At 35.7% G+C, this 11,148-nt stretch overlaps 2 protein-coding genes and 1 pseudogene across 2 annotated transcripts; 1 reads left to right on the top strand and 2 right to left on the bottom strand.

The window, feature by feature from the left end:
* Window positions 1-551: 551 nt before the first annotated feature.
* Window positions 552-1,028, bottom strand: LOC112504991. The gene has a single exon (XM_025108940.1). The coding sequence runs from the start codon at window positions 1,026-1,028 to the stop codon at window positions 552-554; it is 477 nt and encodes a 158-aa protein (XP_024964708.1).
* A 1,550-nt stretch (window positions 1,029-2,578) lies between these two features.
* LOC112504993 lies at window positions 2,579-5,116 on the top strand (annotated as a pseudogene).
* A 1,238-nt stretch (window positions 5,117-6,354) lies between these two features.
* Window positions 6,355-9,876, bottom strand: LOC112504992 (heptahelical transmembrane protein 1-like). The gene is made up of 4 exons (XM_025108942.1): window positions 9,363-9,876; window positions 8,099-8,191; window positions 7,435-7,483; window positions 6,355-7,195 (listed from the first exon to the last, which is right to left on the bottom strand). Exons 1-4 carry the CDS (start codon window positions 9,659-9,661, stop codon window positions 6,524-6,526), a joined length of 1,113 nt encoding a protein of 370 aa, XP_024964710.1. The 5' UTR covers window positions 9,662-9,876; the 3' UTR covers window positions 6,355-6,523.
* Window positions 9,877-11,148: the final 1,272 nt, after the last annotated feature.

Here is an 11,148-nt window from a genome sequence, read left to right as displayed (position 1 = left end):
AAGTAAAACCATAAGGACCCTACCCGTGAATTTTAGGGTTCGAAAACCCCCCATCGTAATCAACATCAAACAACAGGAACGAAATTTGTAATCCAACTATTTTTTGAAAGAATTACATAGAATTTCAACATCTTCCCTATTTTTGAGATTATTATATTAATTATTTAATTAAAATATTTAATAAAATATTTAATAAAATATTATTTACAAAATTATATTAAAAAATATTTTTAAACCCTTCATTTAGGTCAAAATTATTAACAAACCACATGTACGAAAATCGTTATCTACTCTATTATTTAAACCCTTCATCTAGGTCAAAATGTTGGACAGATGGATTCGGTTACCATAGACCTAAATGGTTGGATCCATGCGTTCTGATCCTCTAGACCCACTCGGCAAAACAATCGGGCGGACACTCTTATTTGGATCTAAATGGTGGGTAAGAAACACACGCACAACCAGTACCGCAAATTTCAATTTTTTTTCCAGTCCTTGACAAGAATTGAACGAATACAATATTGAAATTAAAGAAAATTGAAAAAAGGTTTCTACCGATTGGATATACAAGCAAAATTTAGTAACAGAAGTATGAAGAAATCAGCGCCTACAATAAAACCGCACGAACTTCTTACAAGTTCCGACGGAGGAGTGAGAGTTTTGTCGGGGGTCGGCAATGGTGGTGGCGGAAGGGAGTTACTGGGCGAAGTCGAATCAGCATCGCCGTAGACGGTGTAATTGAAGATGGTGGCGATACCATGGACGCAGACGGCAGTAGTGAGGTAAATATCAGGTTGTTTGATCAAGGAATCATCAATGGTGAAATTGGCAGCGGTATCGTTGGTAATTATGACGGTTTTTGAAGGCAATAGTCTAGGGAGACGGGTTTGAGTTTTAAAGATTTGGAGCTCTGAGAATGTTAGGCATTGTGGGAGGATGTGGTAAGGGATGATGAAGGGATCGAAATTGTAGGCGCCGRTGGYGGTGGCGGAGAGGTRGGTTAGAGCGTCGTTGCCAGGGACGAACATGGTGGCGGTGGTTGGGATGAGTGYGGCGGTTGTTGTTGTAGGGATAGATGAATTAGTGTTGGGATTGAAYARAATGTTTRCTCAAGCTGCGAAGTCTCCGGCGCCGATGAGGGCGTGGACTATATTCTTGAGTTGTTGTTGCTGGATGTACTCCGGTGGCGGCRGYGGCGGTGATTGTATTGAAATAGGTGGTGAAATGGGTTGAGCAGAGACTGAGAGTTRTGGTCGAATCAATAGAGAAGGTGCATGCGACAGGGAGTCTGTGGCGRAGAGGCGGYGGAGATTRGTGGTGGTGAGTGCCACCRTCGTGAAGAGGAGGAATARGAAATAGGAAAAAGTARTTYGACATGACGTAGGCAAGTGGGTAGCAGCAGAGAATACACCTTTGCCACCCATTATGATCAAATAAACACCTAAAACTTATCAAATCATTCATTTTAATCTTGTTTTTGGATTATCAAAATTTAATTGCATCATGAAYAATTTAAATAGGATTATAACTAAAAAAGTTTAATAACAGATTAGAAGAACAAAATGTCCTCCSATCGACTGAATGTTTCATAGGGTTGTTAAAGATACCCTTTTTACTGTTTACTTTCTCGCACAAACTAAATTCAATGGTCTAGCCTTGTCAYTTTTTTCTATTTTTGAATTTAATCATATTATTAAATTTCATAAATACAAAATTTATTTATTTTAAATAAGTATGCGTCTTCGATTTTTAGTAACTTAGAAGGATTGTATATTGCTCGATTTAATCTTACACGTATAAGATCTCTTATATGTATAATATTAAATCGAGCGATGAACGGTATTTCTAAGACACTAAAAATCAAAGACACATACTTATTTAATATTAATAGATTATGTATTTATGATATTTAATAATATGATTTAAACTCMAAAAAAGAAAATACGATGATGTTTAACCATTAAATTTAGTTTGTAAGAGAAAGTAAAAAGGAGAAAGGGGTATCTTTAACAACCCTATAAAACATTGAGTTGAAGGGAGGGCAATTTGAACTCCTAATGTGTTGCKAAACTTTTTAATTATAATGCTATTTAAATTATTCATGATGTAATTAAATTTTGATAATCCAAAAACAAGATTAAAAAGAATGATTTGATAAGTTTTAGGTGTTTATTTGAYCATAAATGGGYGCAAAGGTGTATTCCCTRTTGCTACCCACTTGCCTACGTCATGTCAAATTACTTTTTCCTATTTCCTATTCCTCCWCTTYACGACGGTGGCACTCACCACCACSAATCTCCAYCGYCTCTCCGCCACAGACTCCSTGTCGCGTGCACCTTCTCCATCGACTCGACCCCAACTCCMAGTCTCTGCTCTACCCATTTCACCACCCATTTCCATACAATCACCGCCGCCGCCTCCACCGGAGTACATCCAGCAACAACAACTCAAGAATATAATCGACACCCTCATCGGCGCCGGAGACTTCGCAGCTTGGGTAAACATTTTGTTCAATCCCAACACTAGTTCATCTATCCCTACAACAACAACCGCCGCACTCATCCCAACCGCCGCCACCATGTTCGTCCCTGGCAACGACACTCTAACCCACCTCTCCGCCACCGCCACCGGCGCCTACAATTTMTATCCCTTCATCATCCCTTACCACATCCTCCCACAACGCCTAACATTCTCGGAGCTCCAACTCTTTAAAACCCAAACACGACTCCCTACACTATTGCCTTCAAAAACCGTTATAATTACCAACAATATCGCTGTCAATTTCACCATTGATGATTCCTTAATCAAACAACCTGATATTTACCTTACCGCCGCCGTCTACTTCCATGGTATCGCCACCATTCTCGATTACACCGTCTACGGCGATGCTGATTCAACTCCGTCCAGTAACTCCCTTCCGCCACCACCACCATTGCCGACGCCCGACACAACTCTCACTCCTCCGCCGGAACTTGTAAGAAGTTCATGCGGTTTTGTTTCAGGCGCTGATTTCTTCATACCATTGTTACTAATTTTTTCTTGTATATCCAATCGGTTGAAACCATTTTCCAATTTTCTTTAATTTCAAGATTGTATTCGTTCAATTCTTGTCAAGAACCGAAAAAAAGTCTGAAATCTCCGGTACTGGTTGTGCAGTACAAATCTCATAACCATACACTTGGGGGGTTGTAGATTCAATTCAAGAAACCATGAATGCAAATGTTTGGAAGAGAAGATCTAAAGAGATCTCCGCCAATGATGATGACGATTCAAAACACAGACACAAATCCCATCTTCTTGGTTCGAACAAGCAGAGAAACAAGAACAAGAACAGGAGGATTGTGGATCACAAGACCCCAACAGAGTACCCGTTATTGAGATTTGAAGAATCACCAGAATACATGAAGGATAACGAATTTATTTTGAATCATTACAGAGCTATTTGGCCTTTGAAACAAGCCCTTTTTAGCCTATTTCGTTGGCACAATGAAACCCTAAATGTATGGACGTAAGTATCACCTCTCTCTCTCTATATGTATCTCAAATTTAGATGGGGTTTTCATGATTTTCTTTGTTATGACAACTTAAAACTTGTTGCTGCTTCAAACAGATTCAACCATTCTGGAATTTTTGTGGGTTTGTTGCTGATTTCATCATCTAGGTTTCAAACCCTTGTTGGGGAATGTTTGATGATGCAAAAATGGCTACGCAATGTTATGCAATATGCATGAATGCTTGCAAACGGCCCATCAAAATCATATATTAATCATAAAACGGTTGCGAAAGAGACAATTGTAAAATCTTGTCTATTTTGGTTCAAACATAAAAACGAAAAAGTTGGCTAAAAATGAAGAACTTGTACGTTTTTGATAGCTTTTTTATGCATATGTTGTTGATTGTTTGTGGGTATCTTAAAAATTGCATACAGACTCAGTTATTAACATGTGAATGAACTTGGATTTGTCCTCATGGTTGCCATTCTTCATTGTAAATTTTCTTGTGAGATGCTTACAGTTGAAAAGAGAGACAAGCATGTACAATGTGGAATAAATCTTGTGATTCTTGTTTATATTATCAAAGAAACCTTTTTCTCATTTATAAAGTTTATTGTTATTTTGGAGTGGCAATCTTGAAGGGTAGTAGTTGTGTGGTTGTATAACTAAAGGGCAATCTTTGTGGACCCAAATCAATGATATCTACTACAGGGCAAAAAGGTAATATTGTCTTGAGATTTTGTTCTAGTGAAATTTTGCACTTATTTTGGGACATAAAGGAAGTGTTACATTTATCTTGCATGTATATATATACACACACATACAAAGTACTCCATTACGTTGTAGCATCCAAAGGATTTGAGGGACCTAGAGCGAGACTTTGTGTCGTTCACAAGATTTTGGGACATGGGTGTTCTTTTAATTATATGGTGTGAAGAGAAGTAGAATGGAACAACGGGTTGTAGCACAAATCACTGCTAGATATAGATATCGGACAATAATGGTGGCTACACGATGACCATTCTTTTTATTCTTGGGTGGATCCATTTTCTGCCTCCTCTCAGCAGCACCTGCAACCTTTTCCGGCCGCCACTCCCACCACCTAAACTTCCTACTCCTCCAAATAGATTACATTGGTATCACGACCATGATCATAGCCCCCTTTTCGCCAATCTACTACATTTTCCAATGTAAACCCATGTGGCAATTCGTCTATCACCATGGTATCTCAATCATGGATGCATTTATCATGTAACCCTGCTCTCACTGACACTCTCCAGTGGAAAGAACCTTTCTTTTCATGTTTTTCTATTCATAGGAATGAGAATAATCCTGCTGATGCCTGCTATTTATGTCAACGTGGTGAACTAGCATGAACCTCAAAGGAATTAAACGGGATCTTTGCTTACAAATCGATGATGGAGATTTCATATTTGACAGGTATTATATTTTACATTAGCAAAATCCCAAAAAGATGGAAGCCTAGTTGGTTTGATTTTGATCTGGCTGATCAATGCCACCAAATCTTTCATTGTTTTTTTTTGTGATCATTGGGTGCATTGGCCCATCATGGTCTTATCAGATACAAGGGCGTATTTTCCTCTCAAACATATGTACCCTGACGTGTCCCAATTTGACTAAAGTGGAACATAATTATTCCGACACTGAACATGATACAAGATTCAAATATTTCTCATACTTTATGGTGGTTTTCTAATACTGTGTATGAACAGAAGTTTCAGACAAATCATTTCTAACACCGGAAAAGTAAGAACTAGTTCTAACATAATTATAACTGATTTTATACAAATTTTATAGATAATTGGTACGTTGTTCCCTTTAAACATCATTCAGTTTAAAAACCTCTATTTATATCTACTTAGAACCAAGTTCAAGTTATGACCATCTTACAAAGATTCATGGTGAATACTTGTATTTTAGACTCGATGAACAATTTGCTATGAAATTACAAATCTTTTTAACTTCAAGAAAAAAGCAAAAAGGTTGAATTTAAAAAGGAAAAGAAACACAAATTAATGAAAAAGTTGAAATGACTTTTTGATACGAAGCAAATCAAGACTTAAAAACTCATTAAATGGTGTCGTTGTCTCGTTAAAATTAACGTGCAAATAAATATCACATCCCATAAATGCTATGTAGTTGTAAATAAAATAATTTTCAAATTTAAATAATCAGTATGAATTTTAAAATGGATTTGAAGGGATTTCGATTTCAAATCCATTCTAATCTTATATTTGGTTCATTGTATTGTCCAGATTTGAAATACTATGATTTAATTGAAATCCTACAAACATAGGATTTTCAAATCCTTAAAAGGGTGCTCCAGATTTCATGGGATTGAAATGGAATTGGATTCCAAATCCCTCCAAGTCCTACACACCAAACATGATCTAAACGTATATTTTGTGTATTTTTACGTCAAATATTGACTTCAACCTAGAAAAAAGAAAGACCGTCATCAAAATAGCATAATATAAACGTCTTTTACCTCATAAGTGCTGATCAAGTAAGATCACCACCCTCAGTTATCCTTGATTAGCAATACGACACAGTAAAATTGTTAGTAAAAATCATCGTCAACTTTTTTTTTTTGAAGTATATAATATTTATATACAACAAATAGAACAAATAAATTCACACACCCTCCTCACCTTTGGTGAGATTTGAACCCTTGACCTCCTATAAGGCCAAGTACTCACATACCGCTAGGCCAAACGCCCTTTGGTATCGGTAGGTGTTTAGGAAAGTACAGGAGAGTTTTTTTCCTTTTGCACAACTAAGCATCCAATTCATGTAGCTACAACTTGAGGTTTTATACCTTCTCTTGATACAACAGTTTGACTAAAGAAAATCACCAAGAAAATTGTGGCAAACATATAGAATCAATGGGACCCAATTTCACAACAAACATGACTTGCAAATCAATCACATTTTCGCTCGTATAAATAGGACCCAAAGATTGGATATTAGGAACGAATTAACAAGACCTACACAACAGTTTCAATTCACTAGCACCCGACTCGACCACGAAACTCAAGAAACACAAGTGCAGCACCGTAATGAGCCAATGCACCCATGATCACAAAACAATGAAAGATCTGGTGGCTATGACCAGCCAGATCAAACCAACCCGGCTTCCATCTTTCTGGGATTCTGCTAATATAAAACATAGTACCCGTCAAATATGAAACCGCCATCACCAATTCGTATGCCAAGATTCCATTCCTCTGAGGTTCGTGCCAGTTCACCACGACTGCATGAATAGCAGGCACTAGACCGAAAAGTCCCATTCCCATGAAAAGAAAGGCACGAAAAGAACGGAACTTTCCACTGGAGAGTGCTGGTGAGAGCAGGGTTATAACGGTAAATGCACCCATGATTGTGATCCCACCAAGATAAACGAATTGCCACACGGGTTCACATTGGAAAATGTAGTAGATTGGCGGAAAGAAGGAGGTTATGATCATGATGGCGATACCAACGTAATCCATTTGGAGGAGCAGAAGGTTTAGGTGGTGGGAGTGGCAGCCGAAGAGGTGGCAGGTGCTGCTGGAGAGGAGGCAGAACATGGACCCTCCTAGGAACACAAAGAACGGCCACCGTGTAGCCACCATTAGTGGTGGTCCGATCTCCATATCTAGCGCTGATTCATGCTTCAAATCAATGAGTTTTGGTGTATCCTGTAGTTGAAAGACCATGAAAACTCAAAGAAAAGGACTTGCACATGGTTGACTTTTAAAGTCAAACACGATGATATTACAATTTCCATGATTTAAATCCATGAAATTCTACTTTACATTCGGATAAATCTACATCATTTTCGATCCTCAACAAGACTTATTTAGCCTAGAAAGTCAAAATGCATATCTTTTATGAAATGGAGCAAGTATAAGAAAGAAAGGACCAAACAACCACTCACCATGATCGAATTATGAGAGGCGTTTGCACCTGGGCTTAACGGGAAAGACCTGAAATTTTCGTAAAGCCGAAAAGTAACAATAAAAACTAATATTAAAACTACATATCTTGAAGTAATCAGTATCATCATCAATTAAAAATAAACAACCTTCCTTGCTTAACATGCTCTACAACCTGTTTTCAAGATTCTTTCCTTGGAATATTTATGATTTCTTTCCAGTTCTTGACAGCAAGTTATGGGTGTCAGAAATCCCTCAAAGCTTTTGGATGCTACAACCTAATGGAGTACTCCATACATACATACATGCATACATACATATATATATATATATATATATATATATGTATATATGTATGTATATATATAAAGCAAGATAAACTAACAATTTCTTTATGTCCCAAAATAAGTGCAAAATTTCACTCAAAAGAAATCTCAGTAGATACCATTTTGATTTTGGTCTACAAGATTGCGTTTTATTTAGCCGTTGTTACTAGGCAGAATCTTGGTATATTTGACTTATAACGAAACCATTTTCGTTGAACTATGTATTCATTCGAACCTTGCATCTTTTAGGACAGAAGAAGTAGTAAAAACAGAAACTATTTCAACTCAAATTAACAAGATTTGATAAAAATGTGAAGGGAGACAAAGAATCTTTACATACCAAGTTAATAAACTGAGAAGATCTGAAACTTGAGGCACATGCATCAAGTTTGTAATGGTCAACCCCAAGAATACAACAAATCCAATTAAATGCCTATACATAAAAAACAAGCATACATCCAAAAATGTCAGTATATTATACCATCACAATACAAATTGATATCAAGAGTTGCCACTCCAAAATAACATTTAAACTGATAAAAGTGAAAAAGGTGTGTTTGATGATATAAACGTGAAATACAACAAGAAGAATCACAAGACTTATTCCACACAGACACAGTACAAGGCTTGTCTGATATCATATGCCAGTCTGTTTCGAAATATCAACATCTCACAAGAAATTTTCTACAATGAAGAATCACAATCATAAAGGATAAATCCAAGCTCATTCACATGTAAACACTGAGGCCACATGCAGCCGTTAAGATACCCACGAACAATCAATAACATATGCATAGAAAAGTTATGSAAAWWSTACAAGTTCTTATGCAYATAGTACAAGTTCTTATGCACATAGTACAAGTTCTTATGCACATAGTACAAGTTCTTATGCACATAGTACAAGTTCTTATGCACATAGTACAAGTTCTTATGCACATAGTACAAGTTCTTATGCACATAGTACAAGTTGTTATGTACATAGTTTAAGTTCAAAAACAGACTATGCATATGTTTTCTCCATGATAGACTAAACAGAGGTGAAATCAAGAGCATGCCCATATAACATCAGCAACAAACATGAGCTCTCATTTAATAGGAAAGAAGAAAAGCCCATGAAAACTTGGTGTTTAATGATAAAAATCACTGTAAAGAATGAAGGTACAAGTATTTATTCACATTGTATAACATTCCGTAGCCATTTCTGCATCATCAAACATGCCCCAAAAAGAGTTTGAAACAGAGATGCAGAAAAGTCTTAGCTCCCATCTAGTGGGAATGAAGTGGAATGGAATGATAAATAATTGATAAAAGGTACAAATATCCATCCGGACGATACAAACATTTCTGAAAAGGTTAAAATCCAATGAGCATTTCCAATAATTGGAACCTAGATGATGAAAGTTGAAACTAGCAACAAACCCACAAAAGTTCCAAAATGGTTGAATCTGTTTGAAGCAGCAACAAGTCTTAAGTTGTCATAATAAAGAAAATCATGAAAACCCCATCTAAATTTGAAATAAATTATCCTGCGTTTGAGATATATATATATATATATATATATGTATATATATATATAGAGAGAGAGAGAGAGAGATGATACTTACGTCCATACATTTAGGGTTTCATTGTGCCAACGAAATAGACTAAAAAGGGCTTGTTTCAAAGGCCAATCAGCTCTGTAATAATTCAAAATAAACTCGTTATCCTTCATGTATTCCGGTAATTCTTCAAATCTCAACAACGGGTACTCTGTCGGGGTCTTGTGATCCACAATCCTCCTGTTCTTGTTCTTGTTTCTCTTCTTGTTCGAACCAAGAAGATGGGATTTGTGTCTGTGTTTTGAATCATCGTCATCATTGGCGGAGATCTCTTTAGATCTTCTCTTCCAAACATTTGCATTCATGGTTTCTTGAATTGAATCTACAACCCCCCAAGTGTATGGTTATGAGATTTGTGATGATGGGTATGAAATCAAAGAAATGAATCAGAAACCCGCATGGATTTATGGAATTCGATTTCGATTTTGATTTTGATTTGGAAGGAAGGTATGGGGGATTGAAGGCAGTTAAGGCTATTGGAGCAACTACTACCTACAACTTCCACATTAAAGGCATCCCACTTTTTTCTATTTTTTGATTAAAGACTTGTTTAGTAGATACTCCTAAGATATTCCTTTTTGCCTCTTTTTCATTTCAAATATTATTATTATTATATTATAATTTAATAATATATTTTTTTAAACAAAATTTCATGTAAAGACTTTTATATTTTTGTATATGTATAATATAAAAAAAATAACAGACACAAGGAGTATATGTTAGGTTGCATAAAAACCCGACCAACCCGATCAACCCAACCCAACCGAAATAACTCAACCTGAAGCAATCTGATGTCTAATGAAGTTGTAAAATTGTCAAACTGCAGGTATTGAGTTGCATTGGGTTGCTATTATTTGAACTCAATCCAACCCGATGAACCCGATATCCTCTTATTTATTGGATTTAATATGATTGTTGAATTTCTGTTAATATATACATTAGACAATTACACTATCATGTATGTTTTTCATATACACATATTTTCAATCTATTCACTTCTCTATATAACCCATTCGTATATATGTCCAGTAACTGTGAACATATATATGTAAATTGAGAAAATTAATTGAATGTAATATACGTAAGAAATAGAGATAAGTTGTATCAAATAGTTGATGACGAAAAAGAAATTATGAGTAGAGAAATATCATATTCAAGGTTAGAAGAATATTTTAATGTACCAGAGTATCAACCCGACTAACCCGACCAACCCGTATGGGTTGGGTTGGATTGGGTTAAGATTTTTTGAAACCTCAAACATTGGGTTGGGTTGTTCAAATGTATTCAACCCGATCAACTCAACCCATGAGCACCCTTAGTATATATAATGCATAAATATGATAAACATAACCAATTTTCGATGATGTAAAAATTTCAAAAGATTTTATAATTTTGGTTTGATTGTTCGGGAAAACCTTTGATGATATAAAATATGGATGTATAGAATTTCAGTTATTAAATATTGTAATTGATATATTTGATTTTGAACTATTTTTATACAAATGCAGCCATTAACATTTGATTAATTGAAATTTTAGAATAAAATGTCATTTAAATGTGTAATTAACATTTATAATGATAATATAAATACAATTAAATTTTATAAACATGGAAAAATCCTCAACTCCATATAAGGATTCTCGTTCTCCAATGGAGATGGAGAAAGAATCTTGTTCTCTAAAGGTGTTTTCATCTTCAACCCAGTATTAAAAAGTTAGAGGTCCTCAAACTTGGGCTCTATATTTGGAGGTCAAAAAAGTAGCCTCTATAAATGAAAAATTAATATAATATT

This window comes from Cynara cardunculus, unplaced genomic scaffold, assembly GCF_001531365.2.
Source record: "Cynara cardunculus var. scolymus isolate 2C unplaced genomic scaffold, CcrdV1 Un_Scaffold_7737, whole genome shotgun sequence".
Lineage (NCBI taxonomy): Eukaryota > Viridiplantae > Streptophyta > Magnoliopsida > Asterales > Asteraceae > Cynara > Cynara cardunculus.
The sequence above is the reverse complement of the archived record's forward strand: the minus strand, read 5'-3'. Positions and strand labels throughout refer to the sequence as shown.

What these genes read in the sequence shown, in the direction of transcription:
- LOC112504992 (XM_025108942.1), bottom strand. Translation starts at nt 9,661, where the DNA reads ATGAATGCAAATGTTTGGAAGAGAAGATCTAAAGAGATCTCCGCCAAT. An exon ending in GAAACCCTAAATGTATGGAC is followed by an intron (nt 8,192 to 9,362) that starts GTAAGTATCATC and finishes TTTTATGTATAG; the next exon opens with GCATTTAATTGGATTTGTTG. An exon ending in CTTCTCAGTTTATTAACTTG is followed by an intron (nt 7,484 to 8,098) that starts GTATGTAAAGAT and finishes CGAAAATTTCAG; the next exon opens with GTCTTTCCCGTTAAGCCCAG.